Consider the following 25053-nt stretch of genomic DNA (forward strand, 5'->3'; position numbering starts at 1 on the left):
CTGTGGTGTGTGTAACCCCGAGTGTTTCCTTGGCTCCAGGCCAGCTCGTGGCTCCAGGAGGCCCGGCTGTACCTGGCCTCTGGCCCCTGGTACAGGCGCCCCGGTGCCCTTGGCTCACCCAAGGGGGCACACCCTGCCTGCGTGGCCGCTCCTCGGCCCGGCGTGGGGCGTGGGCCCGGAGAGGAGGCGGCGGCGCTCCGGCCCCTACGTGGGTCCCCGCGCCTGCACTGGGGGCGGGGAAGGCTGGCCTCACGGGACCGGGGCTGGCGCGGCGGTGGTGACGGGTGGGCTGGGGGACACCTCGGTGCGCCTTCCCGGGGCCTTGCGCGGCGGGCGGAAGTGAGACGAACGGCGACGGGCTCGCGCCGGAAGTGACGCCGCGAAGATGGGCGGAGCTGAGGGAGCGGCTGCTGCTCAGGCTCGCTTCAGGCGGGGCGCTCGGCCGCTTCCGCTTCCGGTCCGTCGCCTCTTTCGGTTGCTTCCCGTCCGCTCGGCGGCTCCCCTCCCCCGCCCGGCTCTCTGCGCCCGTCCCGGGCGCCGGGGCGGCGGGGCCGTCGTAGTGCGGCCTCCGTGCGTCCGCCCGAGCGCGCCTCCGTGTCCGGCTCGGCGCGCTCCCCGCGACACCGAGGCCGAGCGGGGGCAGGGGGCTGCCCGCCATGACCCCCCGGAGCCCGGCGTGAGGGGGCCGAGGTGAGCGCGGGCCGGGCGCTCGGGCGTCTGCCGGCCCCCGGTCGTCTCCGCGGCCTTCGTGTCTCTGCCCCCGGTGGGCCTGGACCACCCGCGTTTTTCCGTCTCCGGTGTCTGCCTCGGCGCCTCCGTCTCCCGCGGGGCCGCCTGGGCCTCGGCCTTGCTCGTGTCCCTGTCTGGCTGTTTTTACAAAGTACTGTCCCCGTGTGTCTGCCCCGGGTCTCGTTCTGCCTCTGCCTGTGTCACGTCTCGTGTCTGACGGTAAGGATTGGGGTTCGCGTCTCTCTCTCTGGGCTTGCATGTCTTCAGTTCCCCTGGTGTCCCCTCCGCCTGGCTGCGTCTCCGCCCCGCCGTCGTACCGTCTCGTTTCTGCCCTGCCCCCTCTGCGCCCACGCCGAGGGCCCCGGGTCGTGGCTCGCTGTGAGGCCCGCCGGGCTGAGAGCCGCACGTCTCCGTGTCCTCGCCTTTAGCATGAGTGTTCTTAGTTCCCACTCAGGGCCGCTGTGCGCTTTGATGCAGCTGGTGCGTGTACTCGTGCCCACTGTTGTCTGGCGGGTAGGAAGTGTGTGGTTAATGGCTGGGAGCTCTGGTTCCCACTGTGACAGACTTCCTTTTGCACAGATGTTTGGTAATGGTCATTTGGTCCCTTGGAGAATTTTGCCATATCATTTGTTCTCTATTTAATCTAATAATTCTTTTGAATCAAGTTGTTTGAAAAGCTGAGTCTCATTCTAAGCAGCATCTGTGAAATCGCAGCGTTCAGGAGCTCGTGCATTGTTTTCTAACACACTTTAACATAGTCGCACCCTTTCATGCCACCCTGGGAAACGTGGTCTTTCTCTGATAATGATAGCAGCCCGTGTGTTGAGCGCCTGCTGTCTGTGTGGCACAGCACCACGCACTTCACGTGCTCCTCTTACTTCATCCACAGGCTGCCGGGTAGGGGTCTTCGCTTCGTTTCCGAGTGGAGGCTGGTCTGCTGGGAGCTGATGTCAGGACTTGGTGTTCTTCCTGTTATATCCCAGCTCTGTGATCTTGCTCAGTCCCAGGTTACTGCCTCTTTTTGTTTCAGGGCCTTTTCTCCTTGTCCTGCCTGGCCGTCTCCACGTGTCCGTTTCTGGTTGTGCCTCTGTCTATTTCACCACATCTCTGGGTGGCTGGCTCCTCTGCCCGGCTTTCTTTGTGTCTCTTTGTCTCCTTGTCTTCCTTATTCCCTTGCCTCTCACTCTCCTTCTCTGTATTTGTCACATCATTTCTTCATCTTACTGTGTCTGGCTGGGCCTGTCCTGGCGCCTTGGCTCTCTCTTTTCAGCTATTCATATCTGTCTCCTAGTGCCTGGCCCTCTGGCCTGAGTTCAGGGCAGGGGCCAGCTGCTGATCCCAGGACTTGGGTGGTGGGAGGGCTCAGGAGATCTCTGTCCGGGGCTTTTGGAGAGGCCGTAGGCTGTGGTGGTCAGCGCCTGCTTTGTCCCGGGGCAAACATGTCCACCTCTCTGTGCCTCAGTTTCCTCCCTGGTGAGGTGGCTGTGAATCATGGACTTGTGAGGATTAACTGATTCCTCTGTGTAAAGCACTTAAGAGAGTACCTGGTCCAGGGTCAGGGCTGTGTGAGTGCTGGGATTGTTATAATTTGCCTGATTCCCGCCCTTCTCTTCCTTTCCCATCACCTTCATCTTGGCGAAGTTTAATTTAAAAGTATAAGTTTTGGAATCCAGGTGGGCCTGGAATTGTGTCTGTGCTGCCAGGCTTAGTGGTGACCTTCGCTGAATTATTTAATCTCCATGGGCCTGTTTGTGAGAACACTGCCCCCTGTGTTAAATGAGATAATGCTCAGTGAGCGCCTGGCACACAGCTGGGACATAGCCTATGGCTGTGTTATTCTTATCTTGCCTGTCCTGAGCCTTGCCCCAGCATTCCCTCCCCCTTCCCCCCACCCCGCATCTCTTTACTCCCTTCACTGGCTTCCTTTCTGTGTGTCCTTGTTTCTGCCGTGGATTCTGGCCCCCACCACCCCTGCTCCAGAGGTCTTTCCTGCTCTCCCTCCTTCCCTTCTGGTTTATTGAATGGCTCTTCCGGGCCAGCTCCTCTGATGGGAAAAGCCATATCCAGACAAATGCGGTTTCTTCCCCCATGGGGCTCGTGGTGTGTCGGCCTTGGCCGCAAAATCAGACAAATGAGTGTAAGATCACCAGGCTGATAGTCTATCCACAGGTCCCCTGGGAATGGAGATTTTGGAGTTCAGGTGTTTTAAGATTTGGGAAGCTTAAGTGGTGCCCTCGGGGCAAGTGGGAGTCACCTGGTGAAGGAGAGCTAGGGCAGGCCGAGCCACTCACAGGGTGACACCGTCCACATGGGCTGTGGGCGCCCCAGCTCTCAGCTCCCCTGGTTACTGAGTGGAGCCCCATTTTAGAGGAGAAAACAGGTGCAGGAGTTCTCAGCCTGCCCAGGTGGCTGGCGCAGGAAGTGTCGAGCTGGGCTGTGCCTCTGGGGCCTGTGATCTGTCACTGCATGCTCTGCTTCGCTGGGCAGGGGCCCAGAGCAGGAAGAAGCTGGGCACATTTGAGGAACCGAAATGGATGGGGTGACTAACAGGGAGGGTATCAAGGGCCTTCAAGGGGCCCTAGAACTATGTCCTCTACCTGGGGGGCACTAGGGACCCCACAAGGGCGGGGATTCGGCCTGAGTGGCCCCAGGTGCCCCTTGTGTTTTCAAAGTCCTCCCATCTCCTCAGATGCGGTGATCCGCCAGCTCTTGCCGCGGCCTCCCTCCTCCAGACGCCTCTTCTGTCCACGTCCCCGCGGGCCTACTGCCTGCGTCCTCGCTGGCCACCATGTCGACCTCGTCACTGCGGCGCCAAATGAAGAACATCGTCCACAACTACTCAGAGGCTGAGATCAAGGTCCGTGAGGCCACGAGCAATGACCCCTGGGGCCCGTCCAGCTCGCTCATGTCTGAGATCGCTGACCTCACCTACAACGTCGTCGCCTTCTCGGAGATCATGAGCATGATCTGGAAGCGGCTGAACGACCACGGCAAGAACTGGCGGCACGTGTACAAGGTCAGAGGGCGTGAGCAGGGCGTGAGCGGGGCGTGAGCGGGGCGTGAGCGGGGCGTGAGCTGGATGTGCTGGCAGGCTGTGCTTCGGCGTCTCCGCAAAGTCTCTCCACAGACATAACGTTTCTCGAGTTGTTTTTTGTTTTTTTTTTTTAAAGATTTTTTTTTTATTGGGGAAGGGGAACAGGACTTTATTGGGGAACAGTGTGTACTTCCAGGACTTTTTTTGCAAGTCAAGTTGTTGTCCTTTCAATCTTAGTTGTGGAGGGTGCCATTCAGCTTCAAGTTGTCCTTTCAGTCTTAGTTGTGGAGGGCGCAGATCAGCTCCAGGTCCAGTTGCCATTTCTAGTTGCAGGGGGCGCTGCCCACCATCCCTTGTGGGACTCGAGGAATTGAACTGGCAACCATGTGGTTGAGAGCCCACTGGCCCATGTGGGAATCGAACCGGCAGCCTTCAGGGTCAGAAGCATGGAGCTCTAACCGCCTGAGCCACCGGGCCGGCCCACGTTTCACTAGTTTTGAACCTGATGATTTAAATTTCTTTCAAAAGAAGTGGCATGTTCACAGGACGTACCCACCTGGACGGTCTAAGCAGGTGCCCAGTTCGCTCCCTCAGGGTAGCCGTGTCCCCAGCCTGTCTTCCTCCAGGGCCACCTGTGTGTGCACATTTGAGCAAATGGGCAGCCCCTGGGAAGTTTTGGGGCCACCGTCCTTCATTGCAGGGTGGTCCCTTGGCCGTATGCAGTTGTCAGAACTCAGAACTGTACATTAAAAAGAGTGAATTTATCGTACGTGAATTGCACCCGACTTTTAAGTAGAAAAACTAGACTAAGTCCTAGACATCATTTCCCATCAGTATATGAGAGGCTTGTCACTTTTTTTATAAGGGCATAACAGTCCCCTATATGGGTTGATCATAATTGATGTGACCAGCTACCTGGTGATGGATTTTTAAGTGGTTTGCAATGTTTTGCTTTTACAGACATGACTGCCTTGATTATCATCGTATGTTTGTCATTTTCTAGAACTGGAATTTCTGGTTTGAAGGACACATGCATGTGTCGTTTTGATAAATGTGGCCAAAGTAGTCTCCACAGAAGTGGCCTTTTCCCCACCCTCAGTGATCCGTGCACATACACTGATCCAGTGGTCAGACAGACCAGCCACAGGCCGGGGCACAGAGGATGAGTCTGCAGGCAGCGCTCAGTGGCTGTGTTCCCATTTGATTGCTGCTCTGGGGGCCTGGCGTCCCCCATTCAGGTCAAGAAGTGGCCAAGGGCACAGGCTGGGGCAGGGGCCCAAGCCCCACTTCTGGCAGCGTGGCCTCAGGCCAGTCCCTGGACCTCCCTCCCTGTGAGGGTCTGAGCCCGGTGTCAGGGCCGGCAAGTCCGGCTCAGGAGGGTTAGTGGGGCCTCGTGTTGCTGACGCTTGTATAAGAGTCAGCCGAGGGCCTGCTCTGGCCAGTCTCTCGGACCTGTGGAGGCTTGGGTGCTTTTCTCGTTTCCAAGATTGGGAGACTGGGCTTGGAGAGGTGGCCCCACTCAGCAGGGAGCTAAGGCCGGTTTCTCCGGCTTGGCTCCCTGCCCACCCTGACACACCAAGGTTGGGTCAGCTATTCGATTGACTCATGGTTTCCAGGTGAGCCTTTGTGTGGAGGCGACTGGGAGGGACGTGACCTGCAGGCCTGGAACCGGAAGAGCAGCTCAGGGGGGCTGGGTGGCAGGTCCTTCCCGGCCAGCGGCCTCTGTTTTCCAGGGGAGGAAATGGAGGCACAAAGAGGCTCGGGGCACCCAGGATGCGGTGGGGCTGGGAGGGGGGCCCCAGGACCCCTCTTGCCTTTGGTGTGTCACCTGCCTTGACCGAGGAATGTAGGGTCTGGTCAGCAAACTCCACTCAGGCTGAATCTGGCCCACGTCCTGCTTTGGTAAACAAAGCTTGAGCACAGCCAGGCCCCAGAGCTGCGTGGGGGGACGGGACCACGGTCCTGAGACTTGGGAATGTTTGCCGAGCCATGTCTTACACTGACACTCCTGCTGTCCCCAACATCCTTGACCAAACTGTTTGGAGAATTAATAGGGACTATTGGGCTACTGTTTTTCCCCGAAAATAAGGCCGAGCCGGACAATCAGTTCTAATGCATCTTTTGGAGCAAAAATTAATATAAGACCTGGTCTTATATTTATTATACTTATTATATTGTATTTATTATATTATATAAGACCCAGTCTTATAGTAAAATAAGACCAGCCTGTCTTATTACTACGAGCCAGGTCTCGTAGTAATTTTTGTTCCAAAAGACGCATTAGAGCTGATTGTCCAGCTAGGTCTTATTTTTGGGGAAACACGTATCTAGTTGTCCATTTCCCATTGAGGGATACATCGTGTCTATAGTAACCCACTCGCTATTCTCTGCATCTGGGAGGCCGCCACCCAGAGGGAAGCAGAGGAAGCTCCCTCCCCTGGAGGTCCCGGGCCCTGCCTTCTGCCTGCCGAGACTGTTCTAGGACTTGATTGCAGGGACTCATGATTCCTCTTCTGCTCCCTGCCGTGTCTGGGAGATGGGTGCGTGTGACAGCCATCCATATGTTCCCATCATGTGAACACAGTTCATCCGTGCATATCCCACCCTAAAAGATGTCTGGGTTCTTTCTGGGTCCACCATCTTTTTAACTGCAATTCTGAAGTCCCCAGATGTCTGAAAATGAAAGTTTTCAGAATTCACTGGGTGCAAGGCCTTTCTTGGACTGAGGTGGGTGTTTGGTATTTGCTGGTCCTACGTTGGAGACTGTGGGTCTGACTTCCGCTGGGAAGTTCTGCTACATGTGGCGAGCCAGCAGGCTGGCCTGGGAGTTGTGGAGCGCCTTCCACGTGGGTGTGGCTTGTCCTTTCCTTTTTCCTCTAATGTGCAAACACCTGGAGGGCGAGTTAAATACTAATTTCCCATGGCAGACATATATACTGTGAGCACACCTGCAGGAAGCCATGCCATACCCAGGTCCTAGAGATGTCGGTGACCCACAGCAGGGCCCCCGGCAGACCTCAGGTTCATAGAGCTTGCCCCAAATGGCCGGTCCCTCCTTGCGTTATTTCCTGGGCGGGTTTCGGAGACTCACCTGCCCTTTTCCAAGGGTGGCCTTCCTCAGAGTCTGCAAGGGGCCGTCACCCCACACCTTGCTCCCCAGACCTGCCTGAAGCTGGGGCTCCGACACCACAAAGGCCTTGCGTGGGGTTTTTCTTTTTTTTAAATTTAATTGTAACTTGTCAGACAATCTGTTCTGATGTCATCAAACGCAGAAGACTCCAAAAGGTTTCCCTCCTCCCTATCCTCCCAGCATGCTCCATGTCCTCCCCCGGAGAGCCCGGGCCTAGGCCTCGCTCCCGGCATGCTGATGTGAAGTTTCACGTATGAAGTGATGACACATTTCCAAACTTACGGGACGATGGAGAGTGCAGTGTGACGAGCTGTGGGCCGGTGCACTGTGAGCATGGTGTGACAAGCGCATACTGTGGCCGTGCTCCTTTCGATTTTCATGTTACAGAACTGGGCAGGGTCTGCACTGCTCAGCGGTACCCAGACGGACCTGTGGTGATCACAGCTTTCATGTCCCCATGCCAGTCCTTTTATGGAGATGCACGTAGATCACAGGCCATACACCTGCCCTCCCCACAGGCCATGACGCTGATGGAGTACCTCATCAAGACAGGCTCGGAGCGCGTGTCGCAGCAGTGCAAGGAGAATATGTACGCTGTGCAAACGCTGAAGGACTTCCAGTACGTGGACCGCGATGGCAAGGACCAGGGTGTGAATGTGCGCGAAAAGGCCAAGCAGCTGGTGGCCCTGCTGCGTGATGAGGACCGGCTGCGGGAGGAGCGTGCCCACGCGCTCAAGACCAAGGAGAAGCTGGCGCAGACCGCCACAGGTGAGTCCCCAGAGCCTGCATGTCCCCTCCTCGCTGCTCCCTCCCAGTTGTGCCCTGCCCCTCTGTCCTGGTGGCTGAGGCCTCCCACTCCCTCGCTGCTGGCCAGCAGGGCTCGAGCTCCAAATTCAGGCTCTCCCCTGCCTGTTCCTTCCTTGTCCACCTCACCAGGACGAAGGTTCGCACAGGCCCTTCCCTTTGCCTCAGGCCTCCCCCATAGCTCCTTGATGCTTCCCTCTCACAGTGGGCCCTAGAACTGACACGTGTCTCCCGTTTGTCCTCAAATGTTAGCCAGTGTCTCCTGAGGGCCCACGTGTGCCCTGCACTCAGCCTGGGCCCTGGAGCTGCCAGACCCATGTGCTGCGGTCCTTCTGAAAGGGTTCATTGCCCAAAGGAAGAGGAGGCCACCGGAGGGGCTCCCCATGCCCTGTGGTTAGGGGCAGCCCTCTAGGGAGGGGGATGTGTACACTGATATCTGAGGGGCTGCCCTATCCATCTGGAGGCAGAGGCTCCTTTTAAGTTTTAAGAAGTTGTTGATGCGAGCGAGCTCCGTTTGGCAGGTGGCGACCACCATCTGAAAGCCACTTGAAACAGAGAGACTACAAGTCCGAGGGCATCTGTCTCAGGACCTTGTAGTTTGACCGCGGGAGCTGCAAGTCAGAGGTGCTGGGAAGGGTGGGTGGGCGTCACTGCTGAAACTAGTCCAAACACGAGGTGTGAGCTTACTAGAACGGCACTAGAGGGTTTAGGCAGGTAAGACAAACATCTGGTTAGTGCCCAGAGATTGTCCTCGGGCATGGGGCGAGGGTGGGGGTTGGGACACATTAACGGTGAAGCTTACCTGCAGTCGGGTCGCCTGGGTCTGTGGGGCAGATGAGGTGTAGCCGGAGAGCCGTGACCCTCAGGAGCCCGGCGTGTCGAGGAAGGGTCAGATTATTCTGCTTGTGCCTGTCACGTCCCGTACCCATGAGGACGTCAGGGATGTGCCCAGGGCCACGGAAGGTGGCATGTCAGGCAGAGGGAGAGGGTGTGCAGTGGGGATGAGGGTGCTCTCAGACGGGCCTCGGAGCAGGGTCGCGAGCTTCCTGTGTGGGGCCAGTCGTTGTGTGTTCCGCTTTACCCTTAGGGGCTGCCTCCTTCCCGCCACTTGGCTGGGCCCCTATGTGAGTGGTAGTCTCTGCACCCCTCCAGCTTTATTCTCAGACTCTGAAATTTGAATATGGTGTAAGTTTTGCATGTCTTGAGATATTTATTCATCTTTTGGTGCCTCCCTCGACCCGCAGGTGCTTAAAACTGTGAAACCCTGTCTTAGCTTGTGGGCCGAGCAGAGCAGGGCGGGGCAGGTGTGGTCACAGCCTAGTTCGCCAGTCCGTCTTGGGTCACTATGTGTGGGGGCAGGGAGCATGTGTTCAACACTCTGTCATGGGACCGCATGGTTTCTCCATGGACTTGGTGGCACAGGAGAGCAGGGCAGTGCCTGGTCGGCTCTGCTCATCCACGCCTGCCTTAGCCTTACCTGTGTCCTGTTCCTCTGCCCTTCTGATGGTCAGCCCTTGCCTTCCCGGTCTCGCCATCCTTCCCTCGTTTCTGACTCCGGCTGATCACCCAGGATGGGGTTGGGGCCCCTGGGAAGGTGAGGGCCAGGATGCAGGCGCTGTGCCTCCCCCTAATGCTGTGGTCCTGCCAGAGCTACTGCCGACCAGGCCTCGACCCTGAGGCCCCACCTCCCCACCTGAGGCATCCTGGGGCCTTTCCTGGTCAAGACCAAGGAGGAAGGCCCTGTGACTAGCCCTAGGCACACAGGAGTCCCTGCCTCCACACTGTGCAGGAACCCTGGTCTCGGGCTCAGGTTCCCGAAGTCCCCTCCCTTATCCATAGGGCTGTCCTTCTCTGAGCCGTCACGCTCAGGGTCGGGCTGATCACCTCCTTCACAGTCCCTGCTCCCACCCCTCCTAGGAAGCCTGGTGTCTGGGTCCCTGTGGAGGTCTCGGGGGTGGCCAGGCTGGAAGCGGAAGAGCCCAGCCTGGGCTGTGGGCTCCGTCTCTCCCTCTGCATCTCACTGGCTCTTCCTCCCCAGCGTCCTCTGCAGCCGTGGGCTCTGGGCCCCCGCCCGAGGCGGAGCAGGCGTGGCCGCAGAGCAGTGGGGAGGAGGAGCTGCAGCTGCAGCTGGCCCTGGCCATGAGCAAGGAGGAGGCGGATCAGGTGCCAGGGCCAGACCAAGGGCCGGGGTGGGGGCCGGGGGTGCTGCTGGTTTGACTTCCGTTCTGTTCTGCCATCGCATCTCCATAGCCCCCGCCCACCCCTTCTCTTGGGCCTGTTCCCTCTGTCTCTGTCTGTCTGCTGGTCCTCTGTCTTGTCCTGGGAATTACCTTCCCCCTCTTCTCCCTGGATGCTAATCCTGCCCTGGCCCTGTCCTGGCCGGCTCCCGTCCCCACTGCCCAAGCTTGTCTCCCTGCTCTGTCTCTGCCCGCCCCTCACCAGTTTGGGGTGTCTCTGTCTCTCTCTCTCTCTGTCTCTCTCTCTCTGTCTGTCTGTCTGTCTCTCTCTCTCTCTCTGCCTCCCCCACCCCGGCCCCCTCACACTCTCTCTCCCCCAGCCCCCGTCCTGCGGCCCTGAGGATGACGTCCAGCTCCAGCTGGCCCTTAGTTTGAGCCGTGAGGAGCACGATAAGGTCAGAGCAGCCCCCCCAAGACCCTCCCTCCAGCCCCCTCCAAGACCCTCCCCAGGCCCCCACCTCCCTGCACCTTCCTGAAGGGTCCCCAGCCCACTGGCCTGTCCACAGTTCCCACACATTCACACCGCAGCGTTTTTAGCTATAGGACCCTGTGTAAGGTGGATCCTGAAGACGACACCATACATCAAGCAGGTGCCTGGTAGCTGCTCTGGGTGGAGAGGGCCTTCACCTCCGTCCAGCACAGCCCTGGCTTCATCCCCTGCTCCGGGCAGGAAATACCTGAGTGCGGCGCTTGGCAGGAGGGCCCGTGCTTCCCATCCGGTCCAAGCAGCGTCCTCGTCCCTGCCCTGACCTGCCACCCTGTGTCCCACCCCATCCCACATGTCGTCTGCATCCCATTTTAATTTTCAGTCGCCTTTGTCTGGGTGGGAGAGGGTTCTTGGGTTATCTAGTCACTCCGATTCTGACCCTCCTCTGCTGCCTGCCTCCATGGCCCAAACAGGAGGAAAGGATCCGCCGTGGGGATGACCTGAGGCTGCAGATGGCCATAGAGGAGAGCAAGCGGGAGACGGGGGGCCAGGAGGAGGTGAGTTGGGGGGGGGGCCCTTCTGCACCCCTGCGCTGCGTGCATGTGACAGGTGTCCACGCTGGCCTTGTCCTGTGGCCTCTCCTGTAACCTCGCTAGGTCACTGTGGGTGTCCTGAGTGTCTTCACAGCACAGCGGCCTCCCAGACAGTGGTCGCGGGTCACAAGGCTGCTCCAGATTTCCAGGGTGGGGACCAGATCCCTCCTGATGGGGGGCAGCAGATAGCTCCTGGCCCAAGAACTTTACCAGTGCCCCACTCAGCTCAGAGGGGCCCCAGAGGGAGTCCTAGCCCCGTACTAGTCCCTTCATCCTGAGGAGGAGGTGGGAGGGTAGGGGCATCTCCACATCCAGGGAGACTGGGCTCTGGGCAGCAGGGTCCACCCAGGATGCAGGGAACTTGTGTGTGTGTGTGTGGGTGCCTGTGCTGCGCTGGGAGGCCGGGGGCATGCAGTGACGTGAAATGTGTATTGGGCCCCAGGCTAGGTGTGTTTAGGAACCTGGGGTTCCCCAGCTGACTTGGGGTATGTGATCAGCAGGGCTTCCTGGAGGCTGTAGGATGGCCTGGCATGAATGGCTTTGACCTCTGCCCTCTTTCCTCAGGGGTCCTAGTGGGCGTGGGGTAGTGGATGGAGGGGTGAAGGTGCAGTGAGGGCCGGGCTGGGGGCTCTGGGGTACCAGGAACAGGGCATGGCTGCCGCCTCCCCATGACTCCTGCACCCACCCCCCGCCCCTTGCTCTGCATGCTCTTTCTTGGGCCTCTTCTCCGCCCCTCCCCCCTCACACCCTTTTTCTTCTCTGCAGTCATCCCTCATGGATCTTGCTGACGTCTTCACGGCCCCGGCTCCTCCCCCAGCCTCAGACCCTTGGGGGGGCCCAGCACCCTTGGCCACCGCCATCCCCACGGCTGCCCCCACCTCGGACCCTTGGGGGGGACCTCCTGTCCCTCCAGCTGCTGATCCATGGGGTGGTCCAGCCCCTACACCGGCCTCTGGGGACCCCTGGAGGCCTGCTGCTTCTGCAGGGCCTGCAGTTGACCCTTGGGGTGGGACCCAGGCTCCCGCAGCTGGTGAGGGGCCCATGCCTGATCCATGGGGGAGCTCAGAGGGTGAGTGCCGGCCCCCACCTCCAGGATGCAGTCCTGGGCATGCCTGGGGCCCTGAGGAGGAGGGGTCAGTAAGATAGCCCAGAGGAGGGCAGGATGAGGGGACAGTGGGAAGGACACTGGGGGGAGGCTGGGAGGGTCTGGATGCCCAGTGACTGAGGGAGTGTGGGGGCCTGAGCAGGGTGGGCAGGTGAGCAGGCCTGGTGAGTACAGGAGTCCCCTCACCCTGGCTGGGGTTTCTTGGCAGCCTAGAGCCTCAGGGCTGAGGAGGGCTTGGCCCAGAGGGGGACCACGGGCAAAGGCCAGGCAGTGCGAGTGCTCAGGCCTGGAATGTCACGAGGGGAGGGGCCCTGGAGTGGGGGCTTTTGTTTGTGAACAGCCACTGATTCAGAGGAGACAAACCCCCAACCACACAGCAGGTGGTGCCCCAGCCCCTCACGTGCCTCCTTCCTCACCCAGGTGGGGCCCCCGTCAGCGGACCCCCAGCCTCCGATCCCTGGGCCCCGGCCCCAGCCTTCTCAGACCCCTGGGGGGGGTCACCTGCCAAGCCCAGCACCAATGGCACTGCAGGTACTGGGCGGGTGCTGGGCGGGGGCAGTCACAAGTGATGAGTCTGGTCCTGAGTCCCAAGTGGGGAAGGGCAGAAGGTGGGCTTCTGGGGGAGCTGAGTGGACATCCTGACCCCCACAGTGGTTGGGGGCTTCGACACGGAGCCTGATGAGTTCTCTGATTTCGAGCGACTGCGCACGGCCCTGCCAGCCTCAGGGAGCAGCACAGGTGAGTGCCCGCCATCACGCCTGTCCCGAGACCACCTCTCCAGGGACGAATGCAGCCCCGGGGTGGGCCCGTCTTGTTTAAACAGCTGTATTGAGCTTTATGATCCTCAAAAGGAGTATTTTAACCTTCTTTTGAAGTAATTTCAGACTTAGAGAGAAATTGTAAACATAGTACAAAGAATTCCTTTCCTTGAGCTTCCCCCAAATGCCGACCTCTGACCTCTCTGTCCCCCTGGAATGTGTCTTTGAGTGCATTGCAGGCTCCCCAGATGCTTCTGCCTATGCCGCGTCACCATGGGGGTGGTGACTGGAGGGGACAGTGCTCCCTTTCCTCATGTGCCCATTGCCCAGGGTCCCATCCACAGTGGACCTTGCATTTTAACACGCCCCTCCCTCTTCGTGGGCCAGGTTAGCACCTGTTCCTGACAATCTGGGGGGTTGTCCCTCCGTTTGGGTGTGTGTCTGTGCTGTGACGGGAGCTCTCATCAGAGCCTCTTACCAGGAGGTGCGATGTCTGTTTTCCCATCATTGGTGATGTTCTCTTTGGTCTCTTTATTATCTATTTTTTAATCTCTTTGAGTGAAGCAGACTTTTATGTAACCAGAAACCTGGGGACCAGCTGGGTTTTGCCCCTGTAGGGAGGATGTGTATTGCCAACACTACCCTCTCCCTTGTCCCAGGATTTCTTTAGATTACTACGCAGTCTGCAGTTTGCATTCTTTCACACCTTTTTGGTCATACACATTGGTGCATTATTTTTCCAGCGTTAGGTAGTAGGATTTTTTTCTTTTTAAGTCAGATCTCAAAATAACAAATGTTGTCTAGTCCCTCGGGATCGCCTGCCGGGTTTCCCCACCATGTGCTTCTGTCTGGACGGGGCGGGTGCGCGACCCCCCCACCTGCAGGGTGCAGTCGTGGGTGGTTCCTCCCCGGCATCCCTACCCTGGGTCCCATCAGATGGTGTTCCTTCCACCTTTGTCCCTCGGCCTCAGGCCCATCTGCTTTTGGCCCTGGGCTCTGCCACTTGGTACCACGGGCCTCCTTTTCAAGACTCCCGCCACCCGTCTCTGGTGAGACCCCTCTGCTCCTTCCAGGGGAGCTAGAGCTGCTTGCTGGAGAGGTGCCTGCCCACAGTCCCGGGGCATTCGACATGAGTGGAGTTGGGGGCTCTCTGGCTGAGGCTGTGGGGAGCCCTCCGCCCGCAGCTGCTCCGACCCCCACACCGCCCACGCGGAAGACGCCAGAGTCATTCCTAGGGCCCAATGCAGCCCTCGTCGACCTGGACTCGCTGGTGAGCCGGCCGGGCCCCACGCCGCCAGGAGCCAAGGCCTCTAACCCCTTTCTGCCAAGTGGTAAGTGTGGCCTCTGAAGCCGGGATGCTGGTCCCGCCGATGACCTACCTGGCAGACCCCCTGACTCTGCTGTGCACCTCTGTCCTCTTCTCTCTGCAGGAGCCCCAGCTGCTGGTCCCTCCGTCACCAACCCCTTCCAGCCCGCACCCCCTGCGACACTCACCCTGAACCAGCTCCGGCTCAGCCCCGGGCCCCCGGTCTCGGGGGCGCCACCGACATACATCTCTCCCCTGGGTGGGGGCCCAGGCCTGCCTCCTATGATGCCCCCGGGCCCCCCAGCCCCCAACACTAACCCCTTCCTCCTATAAGCCAGGGCGGGAGTAGATGGGCCCAGCCCAGCTCCTGTGTCTGCTCCCTGGGAGACCAGTGTTGTGAGTGCATGTGAAGTGGGGACCCCCCAGCACCCTCCCCTCCTGGGGCCACTCACACTACACCTCTTCTTATGCCCCCCTCCACCTCCCTGAGAGAAACTGGACATGGGGGATGGGGAGGATACTGGCCAGAGGAGGACCCCTTCCCGTGGCATTAGAAAGGGAGGGACAGCCGCACCCCGCCCTTCCCCCCACTCCTGGTGGCCCCTCAATCAGTGTTTGAGCCTCCTCCTCCCCTAACACCCTCGGTGATTCCTTGGTGATTATTTTGGCAACTTCGGGAATAAATGGCAATTCTCATGGGTGTGGCTCCCCGAGTTCCCATCCACAATTCATGTGGCCCTTCACCTAGGGGACCCCGGGCATGGGAGCCAGCACCTTTCTCAGAAGCCCTGGTTTCTAGACTTCTGGAGCCATGGGGGTGGCGTATGGTGGGGTGCAGGGGCCCCCAAGTCCTGGCGGAGTGGCAGCTGTGCAGGCCCAGGCATGGTCCCTTGTGAGGGTTGGGCCAGGCACCCCAAGGTCAGCCAGCTGTCCTTTCTGAGGAGATGCTCGCTCTGGGCACGGGATGAGGGGACGGGCAGGTGCGGGACACTGAGTTCCTGCCAGAGGGGGCAGCAAAGCTGACCCAGGATGCCTGTGCAGCCCTACCCCTCTGGCGACCAGGGCTGACCGCGTCTCCCAGGCCAGGCGGCCGACGTGAAAGGGTGGCATGTGAGCCTCAGAAACAGCTGTGGGGACAGCAACCCCCAGATGGATGGCAGCGAGAGAGAGCATGTGTCGGTGAAGGCGGCGGTCAGACTTCCTGTTACGCAGTGGATGGTCCAGCGGGCTCCCTCCTGCAGACCAAGCTGATTGGAAGGTTGTTCGGGTCAGACGGATGGAGTGGGCCACCAGGAGGATGGGCCCAGGGACGCCCGGAGCACGTCGGGCCAGTTGGTTCGGGACTTGAGGTGCCTGGCACCCTATGCACTGTGGGAGTGAGATGGTCGGGGAGCAGGGGCTTGCCAGGATCGGGGGTGCTGTCCCAGGCCAGGGCCGAGGCAGCATGTCCCCATGCAGGGGCCCAGCTGTGGTGCCCATCGAGACTGAGAGCCTCATTACTTTATGCCTCCAAAGCAGCATACAGCAGGAAAATAACGTTTTGTTTGGTTTACTCTGGTGGACAGTTTAAAGGTCAGTGACTTTCTTTAATTTCCTCATGTGTCACAATGGAGAAGACAATAATAGCAAAACAATAAAACCCCAGTGACAGCATGCCTGTAAATTAGGGGCTTTGGTTCAGCATTGTCCCTAGGCATCTCTGCTTACAATGTGAGTGAGATACACAGTAGCTTCAAAAATTTCATGTCTCCTCATACAGTCTTCTTTCCAGAATATTCCAGCCAACACTTCTCTCTAGGAGCTGGCATTTAAGTCACCCTCCCCTGCCCTGGCCCCCATTAGGCCCGAGCACCTGGGTTGGTAGTGGCCCATTGTCACTGAACGTTGAGGGGATGGTCATTCCTTCTTTCCTAATCCACTCTTGCCATGTGTGGTCTCCAGGGCCTGCCGATCGGTCTCAGTGGAGCCGCTAAGGCCCTTTGAGGGTGCTGGGAAGGGTCGTGTGGGTGTGGTTCTGACCAGGGCGTCTGTGCTCAGGGCTAAAGTGGACAGGTGCCCACAGTGGGCTTTCTCACCTAGGGAGGGCCACAGGGCCCCTCCGCTCTGGCAGCGAGGGCCTGTGGGTCTGCAGCCAGCAGGTGGTGCCAGAGACCGAGTTCTCGCCTGGGTCTCAGGTTGTGTGGCATTGGCTGATGCTGAGAAAATCTGAGCCCCGGGTGCTGGTCATGCTCTCAGAAGCACTGGCATACAAGAGCCCATTCACTCTCACCTGGACCCTCCCTCTCACACATGCTCTGGAATGTTCTCTCAACACGCAGCTGCAGACATCCACTTCATCGTGTATACACACATTTTTGCAGTGACTCCCCCAGGCTGCACACACTCTAGTCTCATCCCGTCTGTGTCTCGGTTTTTCTCCCCCAGAAACCACTCGAGCCTGTACTTTGCCTCGCATTTCCCTTAAAACAAATGCCGTCATCCCTTTAGCCCCGCCTGCTCTCTGCAGATGTCGGTCTGACCAAGATGTCCGCTTGGTCCCCTAGGGCTTTCCTCCTTCCACATCGGACCTAGCACCCTCGTTCTTTCAGTCTGAGCAACACGCCCTTTACTGTGCTGAGATCAAACCATTGCCTCTCACACAACAAACGTCCCAGCTCAGATCAGCAAACTGGCCTTTGCGCTGGCTGCTTGTTTTTGTAAATAAAGTTTTATTGGAATGCAGCCACGCCGTGTTCATATTGTCTATGGAACCTTACAAAGGCAGCATTAAGTAGGTGTCACAGAGACCATATGGTCACTGCACCTGAACTACTACTGACTCTGGCTCTTGAAAAAACGCTTTGCTCCTGTAACACCTTGTGCTTTGTGGGACTAACAGTGCCTGCTGCCCATCCCCTCTGCAAGCTCATAGTGCTCCCAGCCTCCGGGACAGCCACATACTCCCCAGGGGGTTCCAACAGGCTTTCCACACAGAAATTGTCCTTTTTGCTGTCTTGTTTCCTACTGAGCATGTTTTCCATGTTCTTCTTCTACCTTTAGGGCAAATTATTTAGCTTTATATTTCATCCACATTATTTAATGCCAATTTGAATATTTGTAACTTTAAAGAGCACTAATTAACATTTGCACCTTAGAATACAAATTTTAATGTGCTTTACATTTCAAGCACAGAAAATTACAGACAATAGTGGCATCACTCCACTCACCTGGGGAACAGCCTTGTCTGCTTACAACCGCCATCTATCTAGAGCAGATCTGGTTTCATCTGTGTCTCTACAGCCCCTTCCCCTAGAGAATGGCAATTATATGATTCCTGGTTCAGAAAAGTTAGGTGATACTGTGCAGAGATGTGCAATGATGCATTTAGGGTGGCAAACCCTGCAGCCATTTTCCCAGTACTTTCAAAACTGGGTGAACAATGGGAGGAACTAGTGATATGACTGGTAGAATTTCTTCTGGGGTACCTTTTGGAAGGTCCCAGTGGACCAGAGGTTTTCACTCCAATTGCACAACTAAACCAAAGTAAACATCACCACCAAGAATTAGACACACAATTGTGATGATTTGAGGAATGTTAAAAGTGGCACCATGGAGGTATGGGTTGGATCTCTGCTCAGGTTCCCTCCACTTGGCCAGCGCGCTGGGCCTTACATGCAGGGACGATCTCAGCAGTTGAAAGAATGGGAGAGAATATTTGTGAAATCTTAGACTAATGAAGGATCAATATCCAGAATATCTAAAGTACTCCCAAAACTAACAACAAAAAATAACCCAACACGGAAATGGGCAAAGGACTTGAGTAGGCATTTCTCCGAAGATACACAAACTGCCAATTCACATATGAGAAGGTGCTCAACATCGTTAGTCACTGGGGAAATGCAAACCTGCACTTCACAGCTGCTAGGATGGACATAACCAAAACATGGGAAATAACCAGTGTTGGAGAGGACGGAGAAAAGAGCCCTTGTGCATGGCTGGTGGGAATGTAGAATGACGTGGCTGTGGGAACTGGTGATTTCCCAAAAGGTTAAACACAGAACTACCATATGACATGAGTTCCAGTCCTGGATATAAACCCCAAATAATTGAAAGCAGGGACCGGACAGATTATTTGCACCCCCATGTTCACAGCAGTGTTCACAGTTGTCAAAAGGGAGCAACCCAAGTGTCCAACAGATGAACAAATAAAATGTCTGTACATACTAGACTGGGGAGATTTTAGCTATTAAAAATGAACCATGATCCTATTTATATGAAGTACCTAGAGCAGGTAAATTCATAGAGACAAAGTAGAATTGAGGATATCTGGGGTGGGAGGAGAGAGGAAAGGAGAGTTACTCTTTCAGGAGTACTGACTTGAGGATGATGAGAAAGTCGTGGATATAGATAGTGGTAATGGTTACACATCATTGTGACTATTGAATGCCACTGCGTTGTACACTTACAAATGATTAAAATCATGAATAAGATGTATATTTTATAACAAAAAAGTTTGTAAAGATGGGTAACTGGTAGGTGATTACTAAATATAGTAATGGATGGTATAGAAGCTGACTTCCATGTATTTACCTGTTCAGCTGTGATTACAACTCGAGCAGAACCCAGGAGTTCTAGGATCTCCTAAAGTTTAGCAATAAGGGGCTAATAGTGGAAAAACATGAAGCTAAAACATGAGTGGTCTGCATCAACCATAGATGGGAATCTAAAAAGGCAGTGATGTGTAAAGTAAAAATGGAATTCAGCATGTAGAAGGTGACGAAAGTGACCACCAGCATCAGGATGGTGTGGGTGGCTCCGGTCTCCGGGGAGCACCTGTGGGAACCATTGGGGATGTGAATATGTTGCAGTCTCTGGTGGTGTCTGCGTAGGAGAAGCCACTGGACCAGACCATGAGGCCAATGAACATGGCATCCGAGATGGACCACAAGATGACAATGCCTGCATTGGAACTTGAGGCTGAACAGAACCACCGCCCTTGGGTGTGTCCTGTGGACCAGTGATTTTCATGGGAATATAGATGTACATGAAGAAACTGAACATCCAGCAGGTGCAACAGGAAGGACCAATGACCTTGGGGGCTCCTCCTCGGAACATCGTGCACTCTCCTGTGGATGAGTGTGAAGAACTGATAGGTGCTCAGGACACAGGTGGAGCACAGGTGGTGCTGCAAGCCACCCTGTGTACATAATAGACAAATTTACACCCAAAATTGGACAGGGAGTTCCTCAAAACAAAAGCTCCCATCATGTGGGGAATCCCCGTGGAAAGAAAAACCAAGGAGTTGGCCACTGCCATGTGGATGATAATGATGTGTTTGGGCCTCAACTTGTGTCCAAGAAAGAGTAGAGAGATACTATGGATGAAGAGAATGTTATTGGCCAGATCCCCAACCCCATCTGCAAAAGGAAGATGGTTTTCAGAACCACCTCCCTTGGGGTTCTTAGGACATTGTTTTGAAAAGACATGGAGAGGGCTTCTGAGTGGCCTGGAGCCAAAAGGCTATGCCAGTGAGGACATCAGCAGTCTTCATGCTGAACCATGACGGCAAAGGATTCTCACTCTCCTGAGAGCAGGGAGACACTCATGCTCCAAAGAAATGGCTTTCCCTGGAAAAGATACACCTGACACCAATGATACCTTTCCCCGTTATTTTGTCTTTATTTCAACTTTTATATTCTGATTCTCCACCAGAAGGTACGCTCCATGAAATTAGGAACCACGTCTGTCTTGGTCAATAATATGGTTGACCCACTGTGTGTGTTAAGTACTAGGTACCGAGTCTATGAATGTGTGATGGGGACAAAGACAAGAAAGCACTGTACTCCCTCCCCCCCCACTTAGAATTCATGGTCACTGAGCCCGTCATAAGAATGTATTAACTTCATGAAATGGAAAATGCAAACATACTATCGAGCTCATAAGATTATCTAATTTTAATGCAGTTGTCCACATTTGAAGACATCAGTTACTGGATACAAAATAACCTAAAAAGAAAACAGTGGTGGACTCAGTTTGGGGTTCCTTATGTAAGGAGCTTGTTTGTCCTAGTAAAACTGAGTTGACTGAAAATTCTTGCATCTATAAGAAAGGTGAGGACATGGAGACACTGTTGCCTTGGGGACTGGAGAGATGGACAGGAGCATAGAGGGAGTCAAGGTTTTCTGGAGCAGAACCCCCTCCCGCCCCAGGCAACAAGGCCTGTGTGGGAAATCCTGTGCTATAATCGAGGAATTGCTGGAGGCCCCGGGTATAGGAGTCTGAGTTAGAAACTCCCGCAGTTTTGTGAATTCTCCCTCCGGCAGCTCAACCAGCCTCTCCCAGTAAACATCAGAGGAAAATCCATTCCTGCTTCCAGCATGGGGAGGGCAGAAAGCAAACCCCAAAACCCTTTGAAATGCACCAGAGTACTGTCTTCTGTAAGGAGGTCTGTGCTCAAGGGAAACTCATGAATCAGAGCCTTACATGCAGAAGGCACATACCCAACTCCAGCCTCCCTTGCCATCCTGTCCCACCCAGCAGGGGCCGGGGCGTGGGGGCAGAGAATGGAGAAACACTTGTAAAATTCAGTGTGGAGGCATAGGCTCACTAAAAGACAGAGATCTACTCACAGTGTATGATGGCTTCCCCTCTCCCCATGCCTTCTGCCATATCACCAAGGGCCCATGTACAGCAATTCCATTTATGTGGAACTTCGTGTCCGGCTACCAAGGAAAATCTTAAGGCTTACCAAACAGAAGAAACAGTTTGAAGGACAGCACAGCATCAGAGGCAGACACAACAGGGCTGTTTGGTCCCACGGAAAAGCAAACTGTGATGACAATGCTCAGGGCGTGGTGGATGAAGCAGACCTTGCGAAGGTGGCAGTGTAAGCAGGAAACTCAGAAAACTAACAAAATGCTCACTGTCGAAAACTGTCACGGAAGCAAGGACTGTCTTCGATGGACTTAGTAGATTGGATGTGGCTGAGGAAAGAGGTCTGAGCTTGAGGATACATGGATAGAAACCTCCCAAACTCAAAAGCAAACAGAAAGAAAAATAAGACTGAACAAACAGAACAGAATATTCGAGAACTATGAGACGACTACCAAAGGTGTGACGCACGCATCGTGGGATGACCAGAAAGGAGAGGAAGGAGCAGAAGGAACACTTGAAACAGTGACTGAGATATTCCCCCGGATGAATGTTCACACCAAACCACAGGTGCAGGAAGCCCAGAGAACACCCAGCAGCATAAATGCCAACAACATCACTACACCCAGACATATAATTTTCAAACCCCAGATAATCAAATATAAAGAAAATATCCCACTTTTTCCTATAGAAGAGCAAAGATAAGAAAGACTTCCAACTTCCCTGAGACCATGTGGGCAAGAGGAGAGTTGAGGGAAATACTAATGTGGAGCGAGAGAAATCCCACCAACTTAGAATTCGGTCCCCTGTGAGATTCTCCTTTACAAGTGAATGAGAAAGACTGTCTCACACAAAGTGAAATGGGCTCTTTTGCCAGTAGGCTGGCCTTGCAAGACACACGTGTTCAAGTTCATTGGAGAGAAAGAACATGATACAGAGCAGAAATACGGGTCTACACAGAGAAAGGAGCAAGTGAAGGCAAAGTAAAAACATTTCTTGTTCTTAAGAGATGAGTGTGTTCAAAATAGTAATAGCAATCATATATTTGTATATCTATGCTCATATATGTCCCCATCCGTGATCGACTCCACATGCAGTCCCATCCCTCCAGGCCCACCCACACACCCGCACGACACAGGCTCTAACAGAAATTTCAGTTATTCGAATCCCTGCCGTGGTTACAGTGGCTGCACAGCGCCGAGGTTCTCCAGTGTGTGAAGCAGCTCCCGGCCCTCGTGAACCCGGCAGAACCGGGTGCCCGGAGATCCTCACGCCCCTTTCATACCCCACACAGGGTGCCCCCGCATCACACCTCCCAGTGACTCCTCGTGTACGCAGCTCCTCCTTGTCTCTGCACTGCTCCTCCCACAGACGTGGCCCAGGGCTCCTTCCCAGGGAGCTGAGAGCTACTGAGGTGGGTCATGTGGCCAGACCTGCTGGTTGGAGGTTCAGTGGGGCACAGAGACTGAGCCGGCAGGTGAGAGGTTCAGAAAGCCAACAACCACAAGTCAGGAGCACAGAAGACACACCTCCCCTTCACGGTATCCACCAACCCCATGCAGTCAGTCACACATGGGGACAGCACCACAGCCAGAGTCAGAAACAAAGCCCAGAAGGTGCCCGGGTGCTGTCACAGGGTTGTGCCTGCCGCCCTCCGTTCACCCCACCCCCGTGTGAAGAGACCAGCACGGGCAGGTCACCTCAGTATACGCGTATTTGGACGAGTCCGTGCAAACCATTCTTGGAAAAGAAAGAGAACCCTGAAGCCGTAGTTTCCAGCACTTCTTGGCTTTCACTAGAATAGCGTTAGAGGCAGGTGTGTCCCTCTCGTGCCTGAGCCCTTCTGCTCCAGGAGCAACCGTGTCCCTCCCAGGGTCTTGTAAGTGCTGTGACAGCACACACATGCATTCATGGAGCAGCAAGAGCGAATTCTGAGGCCGACAGCACAGGGGTGTGTAACTCAGACCTCCCAGGAGAACAGGACAACTCCCAGGAGAACGCTGACAGCTTGTCCTGTGTCGAGGGCAAGGGACACAGGCTTGAGAATAGGGCCCTGGAGAGAGGTACCCCATCAGAGCTGGGGGGAGAAGCACTTTGCCTCCAGGGTGGACTTGCTAAAACTTCCCTCAGGCAGTGCCCCGAGGCGCCCTGGTCTTGCCATCGAGTCCTTTTCAGTGTGGCTTGAGCTCATCTGGGCAGCTGTAACAAAGTACCACCGACCACGTAGCTTGTAAACAACAGAAATGCTCCCGGTTCTGGGGGCTGGAAGCCTAGGATCAAGGGATCAGCACAGCCACCTTCGATGGGTCCCCATCCTGGCTCATGGCCATGCCACCTTGCCACCATGTCCTCATATGGAGGAAGGGCCGAGGGCTCACTCTAGAGCCTCTTGTGTGAGAAATGAACCCCATTCACGAGGGCTCCATCCTTGTGACCTGAGTACCTCCCAGGGGCCCCACCTCCCGACACCATCATCTTTGAGGATCAGGGTTCCAGCACAACAATGGTGGGGGGGGCACAAAGATTCAGACATAGCATGGCCCAGTGTACATGCCACTGTATTTCCAAATATGAAATGCACTGTTGAATTACTACACAGGGTACTACTGTTCTAATTCTGATTCCAGTTTTGAGAAACAGTGGGTAGGGCCAATTTTCCAGCATTCACATGGTTCTGGCAGGCTTGAAAATGAGCCGGACTTCATCTCACTACACATTCTTTTCCCTTCCCCTGCTGCCTCAGACTGATGGGACAGGAGGTTCCCTATTCAATTTGAGACAGAAAATAGGAGCCACACTCACCACAAGCACAGAAGGTGACATGGCATCCTGGCAGACTTCACCCTCCTTAAGTGGGACTTGGGACAGAAACACTGTGCCGCCATCGGGCACACGACTTCTCTGTGCATTTCTCTTAGTACATGTATGTGTGTCTGTCTCTGGATCTCATTCCTTGTTTCAGGATTTTTAAGTCATAACGCAAACTCTGCACATCAATCCATCCTCCTCTGTTCATGCCCAGCCCTGCTGTGTGAGGTCTGAGAAAAATCGTACTTTATGTGGTGGGGGAGCTCAGTGGCTCTGGCCATACAAGGCTTGGCTCAGGTTCAGAGGGTCCCCATCCCTCTTTCTCTCACTGTCAGGGACTCCGGGGCACAGGGATTTGCAGTGACTCTCATGATTTTGGTCTCAGCACTTTCCCATCTTCCACCTGCCCAGCCAGGACACAGATGGGGCAGGTCCGGACAAGGCAGGGTTAGCACTGTCCTCCAGTGGCACTGCCCAGCACAGCTGTCCCCTTCACTGCTGACTTCTGCCCCGAGATGAGACATAAACATGACCTCACCTGGCTGGCTTTTGCTCCAGAGCTCTGTGCATGGGAGTATCACTCAGACTGGGCACCTGCCCAATTATAGGCACAGTCCACGGGCCTGATCCCACGGAGAAGCCATTATCACGTCGTCACTAGTATGGGTGACACAGTCCGCATGGGGAGTCTGGGGCGTCTTTAATGTAGAGCAAACCTTATGCCCTGTGCCAGTCTCCCTGAGCCACTTCTGGTGATTGGGGACACCTGTCGCAATTACTGAGATCTGCGTGAGCAGCGGGGAGAAGGCAGAGAAGATCTCTGTGTTCCCTGTGGGGACCTAAGTAACTGAGCTGGGGCTCTGCTCCTGTGTTTCCCGCTGGGCACTTTCCTTTACGCTTTCTCTTTGCCTGACCCTGTCCCAAAGCCCCTTCGCACTAGTCATCACATGTGATCTGGGGGCCGCTCTGCCTCTCGAGTTGTAATTCCACTGCTCTTGCTGCTCGTGACCTCAGGTTCGTTTAATCTTGAAACATCCCCTCTGAAGCCAGTGTCTCCCCACTCAGGTCCTGGGGCCTCCCTGTCCCCATGACTCTGCTCCATGTCCTGACCCATGGAGGCCTGCTCCCAGAGTCTCCCATAGGACCACCAGCCTGTACCCGTGTTGTGGATACTTAGCTCTAAAAGGAAGTTTTCCTAGACATAGACTGGGACTAGGAAAAACCAATGGATTGGAAATACAGACAGATTGCATCAGAATTCTTTAAAATAGGTCACTGGAACTAACATTTGATAATTAGAAATCTCAGTGGGTGACTGATCTTTGGACCAGCTCCCCTTCTGGCACACTGCCTGATGTCGTTTGAGAGGTCACGGGCACAAGGGGCAACAATGCAAATCCCCCCACACTGCGCTTCTTCCGCTATGAGCTGGTGTGTTGGGGACCCAGACACGTCCACGTTCCACATACGTGGGGCATTCAGGGCGAGCCTG

At 55.6% G+C, this 25053-nt stretch overlaps 1 protein-coding gene and 1 pseudogene across 7 annotated transcripts; one reads left to right on the plus strand and one right to left on the minus strand.

Annotated features, from left to right (window-relative positions):
* Positions 1 to 397: 397 nt before the first annotated feature.
* On the plus strand, positions 398 to 14821 carry EPN1 (epsin 1). 6 transcript variants are annotated; one of them, XM_081030482.1, is made up of 12 exons: positions 593 to 690; positions 1619 to 1736; positions 3419 to 3745; positions 7412 to 7661; positions 9736 to 9860; positions 10255 to 10329; positions 10835 to 10918; positions 11720 to 12023; positions 12480 to 12590; positions 12711 to 12797; positions 13891 to 14148; positions 14248 to 14821. In XM_081030482.1, exons 3-12 carry the CDS (start codon positions 3518 to 3520, stop codon positions 14454 to 14456), a joined length of 1731 nt encoding a protein of 576 aa, XP_080886608.1. In that variant the 5' UTR covers positions 593 to 690; positions 1619 to 1736; positions 3419 to 3517; the 3' UTR covers positions 14457 to 14821. The 6 variants fall into 6 exon arrangements, with proteins under 6 accessions (XP_080886607.1, XP_080886606.1, XP_080886611.1 ...); XM_081030481.1 differs by lacking the exon at positions 1619 to 1736 and having other exon boundaries at positions 398 to 690; XM_081030480.1 differs by lacking the exon at positions 1619 to 1736 and having other exon boundaries at positions 448 to 948.
* A 3875-nt stretch (positions 14822 to 18696) lies between these two features.
* LOC308489947 (vomeronasal type-1 receptor 4-like) lies at positions 18697 to 19370 on the minus strand (annotated as a pseudogene). The gene has a single exon. The product of its transcript is annotated as a vomeronasal type-1 receptor 4-like (transcript).
* Positions 19371 to 25053: the final 5683 nt, after the last annotated feature.

The sequence above is a fragment of the Rhinolophus hipposideros genome (assembly GCF_964194185.1).
Source record: "Rhinolophus hipposideros genome assembly, chromosome: 21".
NCBI classification, from domain to species: Eukaryota; Metazoa; Chordata; class Mammalia; order Chiroptera; family Rhinolophidae; genus Rhinolophus; species Rhinolophus hipposideros.

What these genes read in the sequence shown, in the direction of transcription:
- EPN1 (XM_081030481.1), top strand. Translation starts at nt 3,518, where the DNA reads ATGTCGACCTCGTCACTGCGGCGCCAAATGAAGAACATCGTCCACAAC. An exon ending in AGACGGGGGGCCAGGAGGAG is followed by an intron (nt 10,919 to 11,719) that starts GTGAGTTGGGGG and finishes TCTTCTCTGCAG; the next exon opens with TCATCCCTCATGGATCTTGC. An exon ending in CAGCACCAATGGCACTGCAG is followed by an intron (nt 12,591 to 12,710) that starts GTACTGGGCGGG and finishes TGACCCCCACAG; the next exon opens with TGGTTGGGGGCTTCGACACG.